The 19,117-nt window shown below is 57.3% G+C and overlaps 2 protein-coding genes across 10 annotated transcripts; one reads left to right on the top strand and one right to left on the bottom strand.

Moving 5' to 3' along the window:
* Positions 1-204: 204 nt before the first annotated feature.
* Positions 205-4,785, top strand: SLC25A39 (solute carrier family 25 member 39). 2 transcript variants are annotated; one of them, XM_061144200.1, is made up of 12 exons: positions 205-326; positions 1,213-1,312; positions 1,445-1,504; positions 1,613-1,657; positions 1,935-2,044; positions 2,607-2,674; positions 2,823-2,947; positions 3,121-3,294; positions 3,606-3,715; positions 3,935-4,016; positions 4,103-4,183; positions 4,275-4,785. In XM_061144200.1, exons 2-12 carry the CDS (start codon positions 1,228-1,230, stop codon positions 4,388-4,390), a joined length of 1,056 nt encoding a protein of 351 aa, XP_061000183.1. In that variant the 5' UTR covers positions 205-326; positions 1,213-1,227; the 3' UTR covers positions 4,391-4,785. The 2 variants fall into 2 exon arrangements, with proteins under 2 accessions (XP_061000183.1, XP_061000182.1); XM_061144199.1 differs by having other exon boundaries at positions 1,911-2,044.
* A 120-nt stretch (positions 4,786-4,905) lies between these two features.
* RUNDC3A (RUN domain containing 3A) lies at positions 4,906-14,915 on the bottom strand. 8 transcript variants are annotated; one of them, XM_061144191.1, is made up of 11 exons: positions 14,706-14,913; positions 10,976-11,091; positions 10,497-10,645; positions 10,225-10,310; positions 8,990-9,079; positions 8,785-8,865; positions 8,434-8,599; positions 8,161-8,318; positions 7,242-7,379; positions 7,020-7,126; positions 4,906-5,986 (listed from the first exon to the last, which is right to left on the bottom strand). In XM_061144191.1, exons 1-11 carry the CDS (start codon positions 14,810-14,812, stop codon positions 5,844-5,846), a joined length of 1,341 nt encoding a protein of 446 aa, XP_061000174.1. In that variant the 5' UTR covers positions 14,813-14,913; the 3' UTR covers positions 4,906-5,843. The 8 variants fall into 8 exon arrangements, with proteins under 8 accessions (XP_061000174.1, XP_061000175.1, XP_061000176.1 ...); XM_061144192.1 differs by having other exon boundaries at positions 10,497-10,633; XM_061144193.1 differs by having other exon boundaries at positions 10,497-10,630.
* Between the last annotated feature and the right edge of the window lie 4,202 nt (positions 14,916-19,117).

The following is a 19,117-nucleotide window of genomic DNA, read 5'->3' as shown; positions in this document are numbered from 1 at the left end:
ACAGCGCTGCCGTCAGGTCGAGCGCGGCGTGGAGACACACGATCTTGGCGCGCGGGCGGAACTGGGCATCGGCCGCGCGGGTTCGGGCTAGCGCGGGACGGGGAGGAGGCCGCGAGTGGGCGGGCCGGCGTCACTCCGGGCAAACGGTCGGTCGGCCCGCGGGGGCGGGGCCTCACAGGGCCAACCGGGGGCGGGGCGAGCTCGGCCGCTTTCCGAGTCGGCCTCGGTGCCGAGTGAGCGCGCGCGGAGCCCGCACCGGCGGCGGAGCCGCTATGGGCCCGCCCGGCCCCGGGCACCGCGCCGCTCGAGCACCGGCCTAGAGCCAGGTGGGCGGGACTGGACCAAGGCTGAGGGCCAAGCGGGAGGCAGAGGCGGGAGTTGGGTCTCTAGGGGTCCGAGGGAGCCTGAGCCGGGCGGGCCTAGGCTGGGGGCCGGGAGTCGCGGGCCGACATAGTCGGCCCCACCGGGCGCTCCCTGCGCGAGGAGTCGGAACAGAATATCTCTGAGGGGTGAACAGCGATCTTGTCGTCCTATCCCTACTTCAAGCACTTTCGGCCTAGCCTACCGCCCCTCCTGCCCCCGCCACCGCCCCCGCTCGCGAGAGAGAGCAGATAAATTTGTCTTTACCCTTCGGGCCTCGAGAGGACGGGTGCGGGGGAGGTCTGGGAGTCCTCACTTTCAGTCCCAGGAAAGGGGGTGGGCCCTTCTCCGCCCTCAGATTTGTTCCCTTTCCCTCACTGCCCGGCCTCACCTATCCACGCTGTGTGACTCGAGGCTCGCATGCACCCATCTCGGGCCTTGGGCGCTGGTGTGGGGGGCGTAGGGGGAGCGGCTCAGGCGCTTTGATCGTTGGTCCCCAGGCCTTCCAGGGCACCTGCACTGAACTGGATCACAGTATGCCGGTGTGGCGAGAGAGAGGGAATGGCGGTAGGCCGTTATTGTCCATTAACTGATGGGTGACTCTCCCAGTTTCCTTGCTGACTACTCCCAGTGTGACCTTGGGCCGGTCAACTCACCTCTCTGAGCATGTTCCCCATCCCCACGCCCCCAGCAAGGTGAAGCTGAGAATAACTGCTTTAGAAAGTGGTTGTGAGAAACTCATACTCAGTGAGTGAATGGGGTGAGAGTCCCCGTAGTGTCCTTAAGCACCCCTGCCTCCTTTCTTCTCCTTCCTGACTCTGGTTTTTGCTCCAGTTGACACTTGCTTTTCAGAACTGAAGCTACAAGATGGCTGACCAGGACCCAGGGGGCATTAGCCCCCTCCAACAAATGGTGGCATCCGGTGCGGGGGCTGTGGTCACCTCCCTCTTCAGTAAGACCTGGGGAGGTGGGGTGGGAGCACCTGGGGGCTTGGGCAGACCAGATGTTGACAAGTGACTTGGCTGTGGATGAGGGGTCCGGGAGGGGTCCTGAAGGAGCCTCCAGTCCTGCCCTCCTCCCCTAGTGACCCCCCTGGATGTGGTGAAGGTACGCTTGCAGTCCCAGCGCCCCTCAGTGGCCAGTGGTGAGTGCCTGACCTTGGAGCCAATGGGGGTGCAGGGTTCCCCAGGGATGGGGTCCCTGGGGGCAGGTGGGGGTCACTTCTGACTTGAGGTACCGTCTTGTGTTTTAGAGCTGATGCCTCCCTCCAGACTCTGGAGCCTCTCCTACGCCAAATGTGAGTGCCCCGCATCACGGGGAGCCTGTAAGGGTTCAGGGGAGGGAGTGTCCCAGTCTCTCAGGGAACATGGGGGGGTCCCACAGCCATGGACTGGCACACACTTCTAGATCTTATCAGCCAGCCCTCTGTCCTACACTAGAACGTCCACCCAGGGACCCCAGGCTCCGCTGGCCCTCCAGGGATGGGAGCTCACCACCTCCCTGTGAGGTCCCAGGGCCCTGTCTTTCTGATGCCCCCACCCCTTCCCCAGTGCCCTCCTCTCTCCGGTCCACAGGGAAGTGCCTCCTGTACTGCAATGGTGTCCTAGAGCCCCTCTACCTGTGCCCAAATGGTGCCCGCTGTGCCACCTGGTTTCAGGACCCCACTCGCTTCACTGGTACCATGGTGAGGAGCAGCTGTGCCCTGGATGGGTCTGTAGGCATTCGGAGGGATACAGATTGGTAGGGCAGTAGATCCAGAAAACAGTGGGTAGCCTAAAGCACATAGAGATGGCCAGTTCATTTTGGGAAGGGCTCCCCGAGGGGGCATGGTCTTCACAAGGTTTTGAAAGGTGATTAGGAGTCCCTCCTGTTCCATGCTCAGTCGTGTCCGACTCCTTGAGACCCCATGGACTGTAGCCCACCAGGCTCCTCTGCCCATGGAATATTCCAGGCACCAGTATTGGAGTGGATTGCTCTTTCCTCTTCCAGGTTATCTTCCCAACCCTGGGCTCAAACCCATGTCTCGTGTCTCCTGCGTTGGCAGGCATATTCTTATCACTAATGCTACCTGGGAAGCCTGAGTAAGAGTCTGTTTGGTGTCAAATAGGGAGTTACATGTGTGGAGGCCTGAGGGGCTCCTGGGGTAGAAGCGAGGGTGTCAGGCGAGGGTCCAGCCTGGGCCAGCCCTGCCACAAGCTTTGTTCATTTCATCCTTCCTCCTTCTGGGCTGGTGTCTGCGTGACCAGGATGCTTTTGTGAAGATTGTGCGTCATGAGGGCACCAGGACCCTGTGGAGCGGCCTCCCAGCCACCCTGTGAGCACCCCAGTTCTGCGGCTTGCCTCCCCCTGATCCCCCCAATTCCAACCTCTTATTCCCAGTGTTGGCTGGCTGAGTGGGGCCAGGGAACCTTGGGAAATTTGGGAGCTTTGGAGAGTCTTGGCTAACCTATACACACCCCCAGGGTGATGACTGTGCCAGCCACTGCCGTCTACTTCACCGCCTACGACCAACTCAAGGCCTTCCTGTGTGATCGAGCCCTGACCTCTGACCTCTACGCTCCCATGGTGGCTGGCGCACTGGCCCGCCGTGAGCACAGCCCTGGGCCCGCCGTCTCCCTTTGACCGTCCCCCCAGTGCAGGAGCCCAGTCCGGACTCCCAACCTCTGCCAGCCTTGGGGTGGAGGGATGTTTAAGGCCCCCGGACTCTGGGACGGCTGCCTCTGGGACCTGTGAGCTGACCCATCCTCCCGTTCCCCACAGTGGGCACCGTGACTGTGATCAGCCCCCTGGAGCTGGTGCGGACAAAGCTGCAGGCTCAGCACCTGTCATACCGGGAGTTGGGCACCTGTGTCCGAGCGGCTGTGGCTCAGGGTGGCTGGCGCTCACTCTGGCTGGGCTGGGGTCCCACTGCCCTTCGGGATGTGCCCTTCTCAGGTAGGCACCCAGAGGGCAGGGGTTGAGGTGAGGGGCCCCAGGAGGTCTACAGCTAAGCCCCAGTTTTGCTACTACTAATCTATAAGTCATGTAACTTCTCTGAGCCGTGAGTATCCATCTCACACGTGAAGTGGGCCCCATGTTTTCATGAGACACTTCCTGCCCTGGGCCTGTGAAATCCACTGGCACATAGCATGCAGGCTTCATAATTGGGAGGGAGTGGTTGTGATGTAGGTCCGTGGGAGATGGGACGTCTGGGCCTACCCCACTGCCCTCCCAGTCTCTAATGAGTGCATCCCCGTGCCCCCAAGCTCTGTACTGGTTCAACTATGAGCTGGTGAAGAGCTGGCTGAGCAGGCTCAGGCCAAAGGACCAGACCTCCGTGGGCATCAGCTTTGTCGCTGGCGGCATCTCAGGGATGGTGAGTCGATCATGGTGGGAGTGAGGCCATTGACGTGTCCCTGAGGTGACCAGAGGGTTGTTGGAGATGCTCTGGAAAAGAATGTTTGTGTGCCTGCCTCTCCATGGGTACACACACTCCATTCCCCTAGTGATATTCTAGCTAAGGCCAGGAGGCCCTGGTTGGATGCAAGGGATGGGGGTCCTGGGAATGGAGACAAGTCTGCTCCCACCCCACCAGGTGGCGGCCACCCTGACTCTACCCTTCGACGTGGTGAAGACTCAACGCCAGGTCGCACTAGGAGCGGTGGAGGCTGTGAGAGGTGAGGAGCCCTGGCTTGTGTGGGGCAGGGCAGACAGGGTTGGGGGTGCCCAGCGGGGTCTTACTGGGCTGTACCTGGATTTGCAGTGATGCCCCCGCACGCCGACTCTACTTGGCTGCTGCTACGGAGGATCCTGGCTGAGTCAGGCACCAGGGGCCTCTTTGCAGGTGGGCATCTTTGTGTGTGTGTCCACACCCTGGTGAAGTTGGTGCTCCCTGGGGCTCGACCTCTGACCCTAGCCTCCCCCTCCCACTGCAGGCTTCCTCCCAAGGATCATCAAGGCTGCCCCTTCCTGCGCCATCATGATCAGCACTTATGAGTTCGGCAAAAGCTTCTTCCAGAGGCTCAACAGGGAACAGCTTCTGAGCCCTTGAAAGCGAGGGGACAAGGACCCCACCTCTTCTGTGGACAGGGTGGGGCAGGAGGAGACTGAGCCAAGTGCCTTTTCCTTCAGCACTGAGGGGAGGGGCCTCATTTCTCTTTCCTCCCCACTCAGCCCTAGGGGTGGGGGGGAATGCCCCTCTGCACCCACCCAGAGCCCCCCCAAACCCCCTGACTACTTCCTGCTGTTCCCCATTCCCCAGCCCCAAGAATCATCACTCTCTTCCCTCAAGTTCAAGACCAAATCTGCTCACTTCTCCCCTCATTTCCCTGTGGGTTTGCTGTAAGTGAGCCTGTCTCTAGGAGCCACAAAACCCTGGGCCTGGCATAGTCTGTACCCACCCCTGTTAATTTGTTGAGTCTAAAGACGATAAACCTCTTTCCAGTGCTTGTGACTGCAGGAGGTGTCTGGGGTGGGTGGGAAAGCAGGGCTTGATGAGCGATTTGCACAGAAGAGGCCTGGAAGGGACCTTGACATTGGCTTTGGCTGCCCAGGTGGCATCCCTGTAGAGGAGCCTTCCTGCAATGTCATGAGAGCCACTGGGGGTGAGATCTTTACCCAAGGGCACACTTAAGTGACAACCCAGGAAGGAAGGTGGCTTTAGTGCCAGGCCTTGGCCTAATGGAAGAGTCTGGACCTGTAGACTGAAGCTGAATTGCTCAGTAATGGATGGGAAATGGGGCCCTGCCAGGGCTTGCCTTCTCCATCTCTGCCCCACCCCCCAACTCCCTGCCCAGGATGTCCAGCATCGTCTCTGCCTGGGGTAGATGAGCTATCCAAGGGGCCCTTAACACACTTTGGTGTTTCCCTGGGCTGACCTACTATTTCAGACACTTCATACCAAAGCCACCCACTCCCTGAATTACTCCGACCAGTCTGTTCCCAGGTTTTAGCAGGTCCAGCGTCACCTGGTTATGGGCCCAGCACTAACTCCACCACATTCTGCCAACCTCAGGACCGGTCCCCCTGTCCCAGCCCCTCCACAGACAAGGCTGCCCTCAGTCCTCTGGTTTTTATTTGCCTGATACCCTCATAGCTGGCCCCCGCCCCCAGCCAGGGGGCTGAGGAGTGAGTGACTCCAGGGCATACATAGGGGCAGACAGAAGAGGCATGGGACGTGGGGCTGCTGAGGCTGGGCCGCCAGCCCCTGAGGAGGGTGGGGTGATGAGCGAAAGAGAGTCCCGCTGGGAGCTAACCAGGCATTGGGGTCACCGGAAGAAGCAGCTTCCTAAGGGTCCCCGTGGCCTCGGTGCCCCTGCCTCGGCCCCAGCGGCCTCTCTTGGCAGCTCCGGCCTCGGTGGGCGAGAAGCTGAACTGGGCTAGAAGCAAAGGGTGTCTCCAGAGAGACTCCTGGCTGAGTGGGCAGCGTTCTCTGGAGGGTGGCCTGGGCTGGGGAGGCTCTGAGGGAGGGCGGCAGGTGGGGCTGGCGCTGCCCACGCCGCTCCTCAGCTGGGGCTCAGTGCCGGGCTGCCCTCGGGACTGTCGCTCACCAGGCACTCGTTGGATTTGAAGCTCGCCAGGGACTTGCAGCTGGGGATGGAGGCCAGGGAGCCGCAGAGGCCCAGCATGGAGGGCGTGGGGTCCTTCCCTGGGGAGAGAGGGCGGGTGAGGCCGTGCCGACGGGCCTCCGTGAGTGAGTGGTGGGCGGTGCTCGGGTGCAGGCAGTGAAAGGACAGCCCTCGGGTCACCCGCCAGGAGACCCTCCTCATTCCTGGAGCGCCGGCCTTTTGCAGCGAAACCGGGGAAGAGCACCTGCGGCTGTCATGCAGAGAGCTGGGGACAGACACTGTATTGTAATCGTCAGTTTATGTCTCTGTCTCCCCCTGAGGGTTCATCCTCTCTTTGTCCGTTTATTAAACACGTGGTGAGCACTTGTTCTGTTCCAAGCGCGGGGGATACAGAGAGCGGACAAGACACGGTCCCTGCCCTCACGGAGCTCACAGTCTGGTGGGGAGACAGACACACGGACAATCACAGACACAGTGTGGCGGGGTTCCACGGTCCATAGCCTGCCTCGTCTCAGAGAAGTTCTAGGGTCATCCAGTGCGGTGTGGATTTTAGAAAGAAAAGACAGGTGGTCCAGGCACCAGGGAAACTAGGGTGGGAAAGCCAGGTGAAGCCAGGGAGGGAGGGCAACACAAAATGCATGCGTTGAAGTCCTGGACATTCGCTTGAAGGGAGCCACTAATTTGGTTCTGAGCTTCCTGGCAGCCAAAGAGAAGGGGGAAACAACGGTCAGGCAACTGGTTCATAGAGCGCAAGAAATAAGAGCAAAATAGTTAGGCAAAGAATTCCCAGAGGATCTGTGGGGCCTTTGAGGATGTCACGGAGCCCTCACCATTTGCCAACACTGGTGACTGTTCTAATCAGCACCCCCATTTTACAGATGAGAAGGGCTCAGCAAGGTGGACTCAATGACCAAGCTCCCACAACCAGAGAAGGCGCGGCTGAGATTTGTGCCAGGGTCTGCCTGACACCCCAAACCAAGCTCTCAGTTGCTGTGCTAAGCTCCTAGGCAGGGTTGATTGAACGAGGGACGTGGCCAGGGCCTGACTACAAGCCCCAAGGCCTGGCCTCAGCCCTTCTGGAGTGGGTACTGGGTGCTGGATTGGGGAGCTCACCGATGGGACCCCAGGGCTCCTCGTCCCGCTTGCCCTCTCCCAGGCGCTGGGAGTCCGAGCTTAGACTGGCTTCAGCAGACAGGGGCTCCGTGCTCATGAAACTGTGTCTGTGGCAAAGCAGAGAGAGCCAGTGGGTGGACAGAGGCCCACAGCCCCTAGCGCCCCTCTTCCATAGGAGAGCAGGGGCCAGCACTGGGGCCAGGCTGTCTGGCTGGGGCTTACCTCCGGTAGAGCTTGGGGTTGTTGGCACCCTCGGCCCCACTGAGCGTGCCCAGTGATGGCCATTGGTTGACCAGGCGTGTGGTGAGGTCCTTGGAACCCTGGGCCAGGGGAGCGTGGTCACCAGGGATCAGACCTGTCCTGGGATGGGGAGGGGGGGTCAGGCCTGGCTGGAAGAGGGAGCAGAAGTGGGGAAGAGGGGCTCAGAGAGAGGTGGGGGGAGGGGCTAGGATTGAAACCTGGGTGGCAGAAACGGTATGAATGTTGAGAGTCAGTGGAGTGTGCTGGGGGGGTCACAGGGGTGATAGGAATTAGTGCAATTATGTTGGGGTTTAGCGGAATAAATGAGATGTCGGGAGTCAGGGTGGTGGGCAGGTCGGTGCAGAGCAATGCGGGGTTCATGAAGAGTAATGGGGTGTCAGGGGGTCATGCTGGGAGGCCTCAGGGTAATGAAAACGTTTAAAGAGGAACTGTTAGAAGGATGGGCAGAGGTGAGGTCAGGGGTCACTGTGGGTGATGATGCTCAGTGGGCCTACGTTCAGATGTGTTGAACAGAGGGAATGATGCAATCATGTTGAAGGGCGTTGAATACTATTAATTAGAGTTGCTTGTGAGTAATACTGGGGCTCCTGTAGTGCCGGAATCCCAGGAGTACTGTTGAGTGGCCATTCTAGCTGGTGTCGGGTAGCTGAGGATGAAGTGGGGAGCCGGCTTGGGCGGCGGTAGAGGTGGGGGGGTGGTGCGGGTTTTATGTTGAGAATAAAGTTAGGTCGCCCGGGGAGGGGGATCTCAGGGTGGCGGTACCGGGCTCAGTGGTCTCATGTTGGTGGTTGGTATCAGGAAAGGTGATGTTAGAGTCAGCGGGGGCGATGTGGTCGGGGTGGCGGGGGATCAGGGTCAGGGCCGCGGCGGCGGCACTCACAGCTGCTCCTGCAGCTCCAGGATCACGCCTTCCAGCTCCCGCTTCTCCCGCAGGTTCTGCGCCGCCGCCTCCTCCAGCTGCAGTTGCAGCCGCCGGTTCTCCGCCTCCAGATCCTTCAGCTGCGATTCGCGCAGACGCACCAGCTCCTCCAGGTAGCCCTGCGGGGCGCCGGCTCAGCCCGGGCGGCGAGAGGAGGTGGTCCCCGCGGCCGCCCGCCCCGCCTCCTGCCGGGCTCGCCCCGCCCACGCCCCGCCCACGCCGCGCGCCGCGCACCTTCTGCGCGTAGACAATGCGGAACTTCTGTTCCATCTTGTGCCACTTGCTGTACCAGCTGTCCTCGTCGGTGACGAGCGGCAGGTACGGGTGCTCGGGCGAGTTGTCCTCGCTCGTGCTGCTCTCGGCGCTGTGCCGCTCCTCCTCGTCCGTCAAGTAGTCGTAGCTTGAGGGAGGGAGCAGTTACACAGCCAAGGTTACACAGTTACACAGACAAGCCTCTTGGGCCAGGGGCGGGGGGCAGGGGGGCGGCATGTTGCCCAGACCGCTTGCCTCCCGCCCGCCATCCCCACCCCTCAGGGCGGTCGTCTGTCCGCACCCACCCACCTCCGCAACAATCGAGCTGCTCACCTCTGAGTGAACTTTAGATAGGGCGTGTAGTCGATGACCACGGGGGTCTTCCCGTCCAGCACTTCGCCCTTTAGGCAGAAGCTGGGGGCAGAGCAGCCACAGGGTGGGGGGCAGGTATGAGAGGATGGGAGTGTGGACGGACTTTCGCAGAGAAACAACCCCAATCCCACCGTCACGGAGACCGCCACCGCCACCCAGACCCCACCTGAAGTCTATGGCGCTCAATCCGATCAGCATCCCAGTGAGGACCGTGGCTTCCTCCCGCATCATGATGGCTCCTGAGTCGTAGAAGCGTCTGTGGGAGGGGGGAGGTACCGGCAATGTAGTCTTCCCAGGGGGCCCCACACCTCAGGGCTTCTCCTGTTGGCTTATCACAAACCTTGCCTGGAGGAAGGAGGTACCTTTTTTCCTGCTCACCCCTCACTGTGGATCTTGTCTCCCCCTCAGACTGGGGCCCACTGGGGATAGCGCCTGTGTCTCCCACCTATTAAAACGCGTGTCCCCTGAGATTCAACCTCCAACCCTATGAACTACCCCTTTTCCACCAAGTACAGAGTCACCCAGATCCTTAAAATCAGGAAACAAGTCCTAAACAGTGCTTGGCATATAAATGTTAGTCTCTCAGTCGTGTCCAACTCTTTGCAACCCCATGAACTGTAGCCCACCAGGCCACTCTGTCTATGGGATTCTCCAGGCAAGAATACTGGAGTGGGTTGCCATTCCCTTCTCCAGGGGATCTTCCCAACCCAGGAATAGAACCCAAGTTTTCTGCATTGTAGGCAGATTCTCTACCGTCTGAGCTACCAGGGAAGTATTTTGGCATACAGTCGATTTTAAAAAATATATGTTAATGTGAATCCTGAAATGTGAGGACACACCAGAGATACAGTGCAGCCAAAAACATCAGTTTGGGTGTGACCACGTGAGTGGGGTAGCGAGGCACATGTCCCTACTGTACTCATTTTCCCCTTTGGCACATCTTGCCTGTGACCCTGCCTCCCGGACCCAATATCTCTGCAGACCCACAATGTACAGACTGAAACTCTGTCCCCTGGGACTCTGTAGTCCATGGGTAGCAAGTACAGACTGCTGCTGTTGTTTGCAGAGCAGGTAGAGCTGTGTGCTATAGGTCATGGAACGAGGCTAACAAGTCAAATAATACATAGTTGAGGCTTGTCCAGAGCTATGTGCATGAGACCAGCACTGGGGGTCATGGGGGGTCAATGAATTTGACTTGGAAGAGATGGTGGTGGCGATAAAAGTGTGTTCTGGGACTGGCTGGCCCAGCTGACGGGTGGACGGTCTGGGAGGGGAAAGCTAGCAGTGCATGCTCGTAGTTGTAGTCCAGATACTGAAGGTTGCAGCCGCAACTTAAGGATCAAGTAGGCAATGAATGTACACCCTGGGACTTGTGGTCCACACTGATTGAGGGGGTCTGACCTGGTGGTCCGAGTGTCCCGCAGGGCTGTGGTGATGTATTCCGACATGCGCTTCTCCATCAGTGCCACCCGGATCCATGCCCGGCCCTGGAAAGCACGTTCACTTTTACTGGCTGCCCCAGAGGGACCTGTGTGTGTGCCCCTGGGTCTGGACCTCCTGTGGCCCTTCTCCCCAGTGCCTGTGGGCTGGGGTGAGGACCAAGGAGCAAGCAGCCCCTCTGTATCCAGAGGAGGGAGCAGCTGCCCTGGCCCTGCCTGCTGCAGGCCCCTCACCTTGGCCCGGGCGGTACTGATGTTTTCCATGTTCTCGATGCTGCTCACACAGTTGTTGGGCACTTTGCTGCAGGCCAGGCGGATGTAGTCCCAAAAGCCTCGCTGCCCGTCTGAGCTGAACCAGCTCACCGGACCTGCTGGGGCACAGGCTGAGCCAGGGCAGGGAGCGGGCTCAGCAAGACCAGGGAGTTTGGAGAGGGTCCATGTAATGGGGCATGCACATGCATAAATAAAAGCAGCCATACACGTGCATCATGCCTACCCCAAACAGACATACCCACACATACATGTACACACAAGGCTCACTGCTGGGGCTTGTGGGTACCCCTTGTATTGTGCCCCCCCCTTCCCAGCTCTGTGCTTGAGCTTCTGTGCATGATCTAGAATTGGGACCAGGGTCAATGATGGGGTTCAGACAGCCACAGAGTAGATCAGAAGTGGGTAGCTGGGAGCAATAGGGGACAGGAACCTGGACCCACCTTTGAAACGGTGGCTGAGGATCTGCTCTAAGATGGCTGCAAAATTCACAAACTCCTCGGATGAGTCATCGATGGGCTCCGTTGTGTACTTCTCCAGCAGGGTTTTCACGGAGAACCTGGGTGAGAGGGAGGGAGAAGGGGCAGTGGGGTGTCAGGTGAGAAGATGGGATAATGGGGGTAAAAGGCAAGATGAGAAGAGATCACCAGGAGCATGGATGTGGTAGGAAGGCAGAGGGAAAGAGGGTGGGGGACAAGTGAGACTATAGTGACCAGAGAGGGGCTGTGATGTGGGTGAGTACGGTGGCAGGTGGGAGATTGATTGACAGAGTGGGTGACGGAGAGGCAGAGAAGGGAAGCTTCAGGAACAAGTATGAGAGGGGATGAAACAACAGGTAGAAGGATGAGGCACCTGGAGCCAGGGGGCCAGCCCAGAGCCTCTTGGTGATCACCCGCCCTTTGGAGTTGCGTTCTGTCTGTCAGAGAAGGGTGGGGGTTGGCTCGGAGGTGGGAGCCGCTTTGTGCCCCTGTCCTGAGCTGCCTTCTGCTATTGCTAGAACATTCTCCAGTCCCTTCTGGGGTGGGGGTGGGGTCACCTGTGCCAGCGCATGTGAGTTGCACCAAGCACATGGAGCGTGGGCAGGCATGAGTGGCCAGGTGGACCCCCAGCACACGGATGCCCCCCTTCCCCCTTTTCCTTCCTAGCTCGGCCACCCACACACCAGCTGCCCAGAACCAGGCAGTGCAGAACTGGGCCGGGGGAGGTGCAGGGTGCGGGTCTGACACACACAGTGGGTGGGAGGGGGCATTGGCAGCAGATCTCTGGAAGGGAGCTTAAGGGCCCGGACACCTGGCCTCTCAGAGAGGAAGGAAGCCAGGGGAAGCCAATGGGGCTGAGAGACTGGAGCCCAGCAGCCCCCACCCTCCCTCCAATCCACCCAGAGTCTGGGCTCTCTCTACAGTCCCTACGCCTGCAGTCTCCACCTGTCATCGCTGCAGCGGGGTGGGGCAGGGATGAGGACATGGTTCCCAGCATCCCATCATGGCCCCTCTGTGGGTGGTACAGCAGGGGGGATGTATCCAGGGATATGGGGGCTGCTTGGAACCATCCTTCTTTCTCTAAGCTCATCCAGTCCTGTAATGTGCCCAGCGCTATACTCTGTATGTGTCATCTCATCTATCCTGACAGCCTTGGGCGGAAGGTCCTCTTAGTATCACCATTACCCCGATTTTACAGATAAGATAACTGAGGGTCTAAGAGATTGACTGGTCTGTTCGAAGTCACACTGCTTGTGAGGCATCAACAGGTATGTCTGATCCCAACGCCCTTGCTCTTTCTGGGGCCTCCTGGTGGATGTCAGGATCACTGAGGCCCCAAGCAGCCCCTGTCTCCTCCATACTTTGTCCTCCGCTCTGTGCTCCAGCCCTCAAACACTGGCCTCCAAGGCTCTAGGCCAATGGCACAACTAAGCCCACAGACCTCACTCCCTTCCCTTTGAGTTGGTCTGGACTGAGATAAGAGTCAGGTCAGTGCTGGGGTTGTACCAAGGGAGGCAGCCTGGGTGGACTCAAATCCTGTATCCTTGTGGTACCTTTGTGGCCTGGGACAAGTCACTTAATCTCTCCAAGGCGCATCTTCACCAGGTGCAAACAAGAATAATATTACCTGTCTCATCAAATTTTGGTTCAAATTCCAGGAAAAGTCTGGGAGAAGGTGAGTGAGCAAGCCATGGGGCAGGGGTGGTAAGGAACTGGGCCATTAATGGCATGGCCAGAAGGAGTCTATGTTTAGGGCATTATCTGGACTTTATTATACAGCCCTGCTCCTGTGATGTCTTCTGGTCATTTGGGTCAGACCTCAGTGGGGGCCTGTGGCTGGTTTCAGCATGGCAGCCATCTGCCATCTGTCCTCAGGGGTGCTATGGAGCTGGTCATCGCCCCCGGGAGCCCCATGGTGTGTTCCCTGCTCAGAGGTGCAGTGGCTGCTGCAGGTTACCATGGAGACAGGGCAGCCAGGGCCCAGGGGAGCCCTCGGCCTGCTAAAGGGAACTGTTCCCGGAGCTGGAGGTGAACCACGTGACTGTGATGAGGCAGCAGGGGCTGGAGGGGTTTCTGAGCCTCTGTCATGCTCCCAATCCCCCCCGCCAACTCTATCCCTCACATTCCAGCTCTAACCCCACTTCCAGCCCCCCAGAACGTCTTCTTCTGTAGCTGAGGCCCAGGGGCATTCGTCCCTTCCCTACACTTTCAGCAGTCCCAGCAGTCCTGGCAGGCAAGAGAAGGAAGAAGAACCTAGGAGGTCAAGAGAGATGAGAGGGACAGAAAGGATGGCATTGGGACGGGCTGTTTTCATGTGCCAGGCGCTGGACTAGGCTCCAACATGCATCATGTCATTACCATTTCTTGGTGTGGCTATTACATCTACGATGGAGATCGTAAGACACCCAAGGCCCAGAGTGGTTAGGAGACTCCCCCAAAGTGGTACAGCTAATAACTGAAGAAGAGCCTGAACCTAGGACCATCTGTGTTTTACACCACACTGGCAGGGCCTGGGAGGTGAGCATGGAGGCAGAGGCCTGCCTTTGGGCTGGGCCACTGCCGCACTCATTCCTTCTCTAACATTCCAGGCATTTTTAAAGAGGTCACGGGTGCACAGCACCATGCTAAGCACTGAGGATGTAATGGTATGAGACAGACATAGTAGGGCAGGGTGTGCACCCAGGAACCTGGAAGAGTTGTAGGAGACAGACCCAGGGCATCAGGGGGGCACTGATTCCTGGGGGAGGGAGCAGGACCAAGACTGGTATGCAGGCAGGTGGGGCTGGCAAGGGAAGACAGCTGAGCCCTCAGAGGTGGCATGGGGCAGAGGGGAGATTGCAGGTGGAGAAGGCAGCTGGCAGGGGGCTCCGAGGGGGAGAGATGAGTGCAGGTGGGGGCTGAGGACTGGTCATTCCTGGCTTCAGGGCAGGGAGTGAGCCACTGCGGGGCTGGGGAGTGGGAAGGTTCACTTTCTGGGCCCCAAGAAAGAGGGCAAGTCTTCCCAACACTGCGACAACCCCACCCTTGGGAACCAAGGGCTTGGCCCTCCCAATCTCCTCCCCTTGAGCCCAGGAGAACCCAGCTTCTGTGGTCAGGCCCTCAGTCCTTCCCACCACAGGGGCAGTGCTGTGTCTTCACTGGATGGATTCAGGGACTTCACCTACATGCCCGGTTGACCCTGCCATGGGCTGTAACTGCCCAGAGATGGAGGAGGGCACCACCCCTCCTCCAGGATTTGAGCATTGGGAAATCTCCCAGAAAAAACCCTACCCCAGAGAGGCCAGGTTGGCAGGGGTGGGCGTGAGGACATGCTTGGAGGGCGTTCATTCCCCTCTCCCATCAGTTCTCTGCCCACCCAGCTCCCGCCCCCAGCAAGGGAGCCAGCCCTCCCCACCCCTCCCCCTCACAGACAATGTCACTTCCTGGTTCTCACAGGAAGCTGCAGTGCCAATTAAACACCCCTCACCCTCCAGGCCCCAGGCTGGGCACCGGCCTGGCCTAGCCTGGCCTAGAAGGAAGGGTAGGGACCAGACCTCCAGACCCTCTCCAAGCCTGGGTCTGAGGATAGCGGACGCGCGCTGCTCTTAACCCCGTGCTGCCTCCCTTTTCTTCGCGTCTGCTGTGCATCCTCGCATCCAGCCGGCCCCGCCGCCTCTCCTTGACCACCCCACCCCCGCCCGCCGGCGGTGCCCACCTGCACACGGTGATCAGGTTCCTGCGCTCCACGGCCACATTGCGGGAAGACGCTTTCTTGGAGGACAACCCCAGAGCCATGGTGGTCTGGACAAAGCTCGCTTCCATCCAGATGTGTGGCCACTGCTGCCGCCGCCAGCTGCCCCTCACCCTGCCCGGCGCCCCGGCCCCCCACCGCCGGATCACCGCTGGGCCCTCTGCCCGCCGGGGCACGTCGACCCCTCCGCGGCCATCCTCCAGCCGCTGCGCGTGTTGCCCGGCCCCCTGGCTCCCTCCCCCGGCGGCGATTCCGAAGCAAAACAAGGCCGGGGAGGGAACTCTCCGAGGTGCTGAGCCGGGGCCCGTCACCCCCTCCCCGAGCCGCCCGCCCCCCTCGGCCGGTGACGTCAAAGCCCTCGAGCCCCGCCCCCCGGCAGGCCAGGGACCAATCCGCAGAGGGTGCAGGATTTGGGGGGGGAGGGGAGAGGGCAGGGGCCTCAGGGAGCGCCGAGAGGGTTCCAGGGAGAGGCAGCGATTGGAAGGAAGAAAGGGGACTTCTGGCTTGCCCTCCACCCCCAGGCTCAGAGCCCAGGACCCCACGTCTCGCGTCTCTGCGTCCCGACGCCTCTACTCCCTTGTTTCTGCCCCCGATCAGTGGTGTCTATCTCAGAAGTCTTCTCATTTCTCCTCACCTTTATCCCGGCCCCCTCCTCCCACCCGTTGTCTATTGGCATTCCCAGAGAGGCCAGGCCAGGTCTGCGTCCAGAGAGCGCAGGTGGCCCTACGCTATCGACCCTGGAGACCAAGGAGCAGTCGGAAACCGTATCTGTCTGCCCCCGCGCTTGGTTCGTCTGCGCCAGCCGGCGGAGTCCACCGCTGTAGGGTGGGGGATGGGAATCCAGAATAAGCCGTAGGAGCCCTGCGCCTGGAACCCCTGGGGACAAAGAGTGGAGTGTAGACTGGCAGCTGAAGGCCTGGGCTCTGTGGAGGTTCCTAGCAGTAGAGCTGATGCCCATAGTGGTGCCAAGTAACTGCTTCTGAGTCCTACCTCCTCACACCACCTCAGAGGCAGCTGGTTTGAGGATTAACTCCTTGGCTGCCCGAATTGCTGCAGGGTACCATCAACCCTCTCTTCAAGGCCAGAAAAGCTGGCTGCATCCATTTTCCGTGTTTGTTTTTCTAAAATTGGAGTATAGTTGATTTACAGTGCTGGTTGCATCTTTTAGGTGGTTGCATCTTTTAGGGAAGGTGGGGGAAACAGAGGGACAGTCTGTTGCTGTCTCACATCCGTTGCTCTCTCACATCAATGCTCCATTCCTCTATTTAGCCTGTTCTCTTTCAACCACTGAAATCCCCAGCTCCCACAGAAAGGCTTTCTGTCTTGATCACAAGAGCTTCACCCAGTTTCTCCATCTGGCCTCAGGAATGTCCATTCTCTAACTCTGCCCACTCTCTGGGTTAACTCTGCTTGAGAGTGGCTGGTCAGTGTCTCCACACTGATCCAGATGGGCACCCACATCTGAAAATGATCAGCAGGCAGGGACCCTCCATTAGCACAAACAGAGGAGGGAGAGATGAAAGACCTGTAGAAATTCCCAATCTTGGTCTGACTCCCTGGGGACTGGGGAGGGCCTGACTCCAGCACAGATCTCCTGCTCACTCAGCCTCAGCCTCAGTTCTTGGCTTCTGGGGCCTCAGACTTAGTCTTTTCAGCCCGTCCTCTCTGCTTTTTCCCTCTTGCCTCACCTTCGTCTTCCTTCCTCCAGACTCATTGCCAGGGGCAATCATGATGTTTGTTCTTTTGTTTTTCAATTGCAAGATATATCAAATGCGTGAAAGAGCACCTAAATCACATATGTGCAGCGTAAAGAATATTTACAAAGCACACAGCTTTGTCATAGCCTCAGTGATCAAGAAATAGGACATCACCAGCCCCACACGACCTCTCATAATGCTTTTCCCAGATCTCATCTTCATCCATCCCTGTGAGAGAGAACCACTATCCAGACTTTTGCAGTGAGCATTTTCTTGCTTTTCTTTATAGTTTTACCACCTACACATCCATCAGTAAAAAAATACAGTTCAATGTTGCCAGTGTTTAGGCTTAGAAGAAATGGAGTCACACTGTTTGGATTCAGTTGTGATTTGCCTCTTTCAGTACCACATTAGGGAGATTCATTTCCCCAGTATACTATTCCAATGTATATCTCTATCGCAATTTATCTGTTTTACCATTGAGGATCACTTTGTGCACCAGACAAGGCCAGGTCAGAAAAACAGAAGCCATATGATGTATTTGAAGTAGATGAGATTTGGTCATACTGGAAGAATAAAAAAGCGAAAAGAGAAAGCACAGACAACATGGAAGTAGTGGAACTTGTAACTAGAGAAAGCAGCAGGGCTGAGAGAACACAAGGGAAGAGGTGGGAGCCCAGGTAGGGCTCAGACTCAGCCAGAGCCGCTGGTTCCATCTGCAAAAAGAGCCATCTAGAACACTGGTTCTCAGAACACAGAAAAAAGCTGAAGGCTGGAGCCAACTTCCAATGACAGAGTGACCCTGAACAAAACCCCTCAAACAGGAAGATGTCCCTTCTCTTCTCCTCCTGCCTTCCATCTCCCTCTAGTGCCTCCTATTAGAACCTAACGGGAAGTCAGTTAGTAATGAAGTCTGGGAAACAAATTTGCAGAGTTTTTCTATCCCCTACCAGCATCAGTGAAAAGAGAGTCATGAAGAATGAATTTGGAGCAGAAAAGTGTTAGTGTTAGTCACTCAGTCGTGTCTGACTCTTTGCAAGCCCATGATTTGTAGCCTGCCAGGCTCCTCTGTCCATGGAATTCCTTAGGCAAGAATACTGGAATTGCCATTCCCTTCTCCAAGGGATCTTCCCAACCCAGGGATCCAACCTGGGTCTCCCACATTGCAGACAGATTCTTTACTGACTGAGCCACCAGGGAAAGCAAGAAGTAAATAACCTGCACAGAGAAAGCAGGCACCTTCTGCTCAGCATGTACGCACATCTTTTCTATACATGTTTGAACAATAACAACTTCATGCCTTTGCCCATTAAGATGCAATTGTCCAAAAAAAAAAAAAAAAAGATGTAATTTTTGTTGATCGTTGGTACAAGGGTCTGTGCTCTAGCGCCCTCCCCACAAGGTGGAGTTGCAAAGTCTCTGCAGTAACAATATCCATCTCTGGGTGATGATAACACTTTTCTGAATTCAGCCACATTTTCTCTTTTGTTGTTGTTTAGTCGCTGTCATGTCTGACCCCTTTGAGACCCCATGGACTGTAGCCCACAGGGTTCGATGTCCATGGGATTTCCCAGGCAAGAATACTGGAGTGCGTTGCCAATTCCTTCTCCAGGGGACTCTTCCTGGCCAGGGATCAAACCCACGTCTCCTGCATTGGCAGGTAGATTCTTTACCACTGAGCCACCAGGGAAACGCATTTTTCTCTAAAGGAACCTAAAGGCTAAATAATAAAGCTCACTACCAACAACAATCCTTTTATAAGATAATAAAGCAAAGGAAGGAAGGAAAAAAGTATATACATATATATATATATGTATATATACACACGCACAGAGTATATAATATAAAACAAGCAAGCAAGAAAATACCCATAGCTTCTACAGTCTTTATTTCTGTAACTGGTTAGAAGTTGATATTTATAATTTCCTGTTCCATTACTCATTTCATTTTCACTTTGCCCTTAGCCAGCACCTCAGTTGGCTGTTTTTCAAACCATGTCAGGTGGCCACTTCGTTTGTGAATAATCGAGATCCTCAGAATTGGATTGCTGTCAGTTGAGTGGAACCATTGTTGTATCTAGTGAAAGGATTCCTCCCCTTGGTGTAGCAGATGTTATCAGCATCCCTTCCACACTCCCTAAGCACTGGTGTACAGTGGACAAACTTCCAGCTGCCAGAAACTGCAATGCTACCCGAGGGCTCTCTCTGGCCACTGAAGCTGCATTACTCAGATGCTAGGCAGGCAGAACATTCTCAGGAATTCTACCCCCATCTTCAGCAACCCTCAGGCAATAACTGATGGAAACTGGTGGATAAACAACCCAGTTCTCTCAGCCATCTGGTTGGATAATCCTGAGGCTTCATCATTACTGGCTTCCTGAGTCCCCAGCAGGACTAAGTTCCAGTCCACACGCTTAATTTCCTTGATAGTGCAGCCTTTACCAGCCTTCTTCTCTTTTCTGTGTCACTTTCTCACTTACTTGGAGGCAGTTCCTCATGTGTGTGCATGCTGAGTCACTTCAGTCATGTCTGACTCTTTGCAACCCTCTGGACCGTAGCCCGCCAGACTCCTCTGTCCATGGGTTTCTCCAGGCAAGAATACTGGAATGGATTACCATGCCCTCCTCCAGGGGATCTTCCCAACCCAGGGATATTACCTCTCCTGCATTGGCAGGTGGGT

This window comes from Dama dama, chromosome 5 (assembly GCF_033118175.1).
Source record: "Dama dama isolate Ldn47 chromosome 5, ASM3311817v1, whole genome shotgun sequence".
Classification (NCBI taxonomy): domain Eukaryota; kingdom Metazoa; phylum Chordata; class Mammalia; order Artiodactyla; family Cervidae; genus Dama; species Dama dama.
Note: the sequence above shows the minus strand (reverse complement) of the source record. Positions and strands in the feature narration are given on the sequence as shown.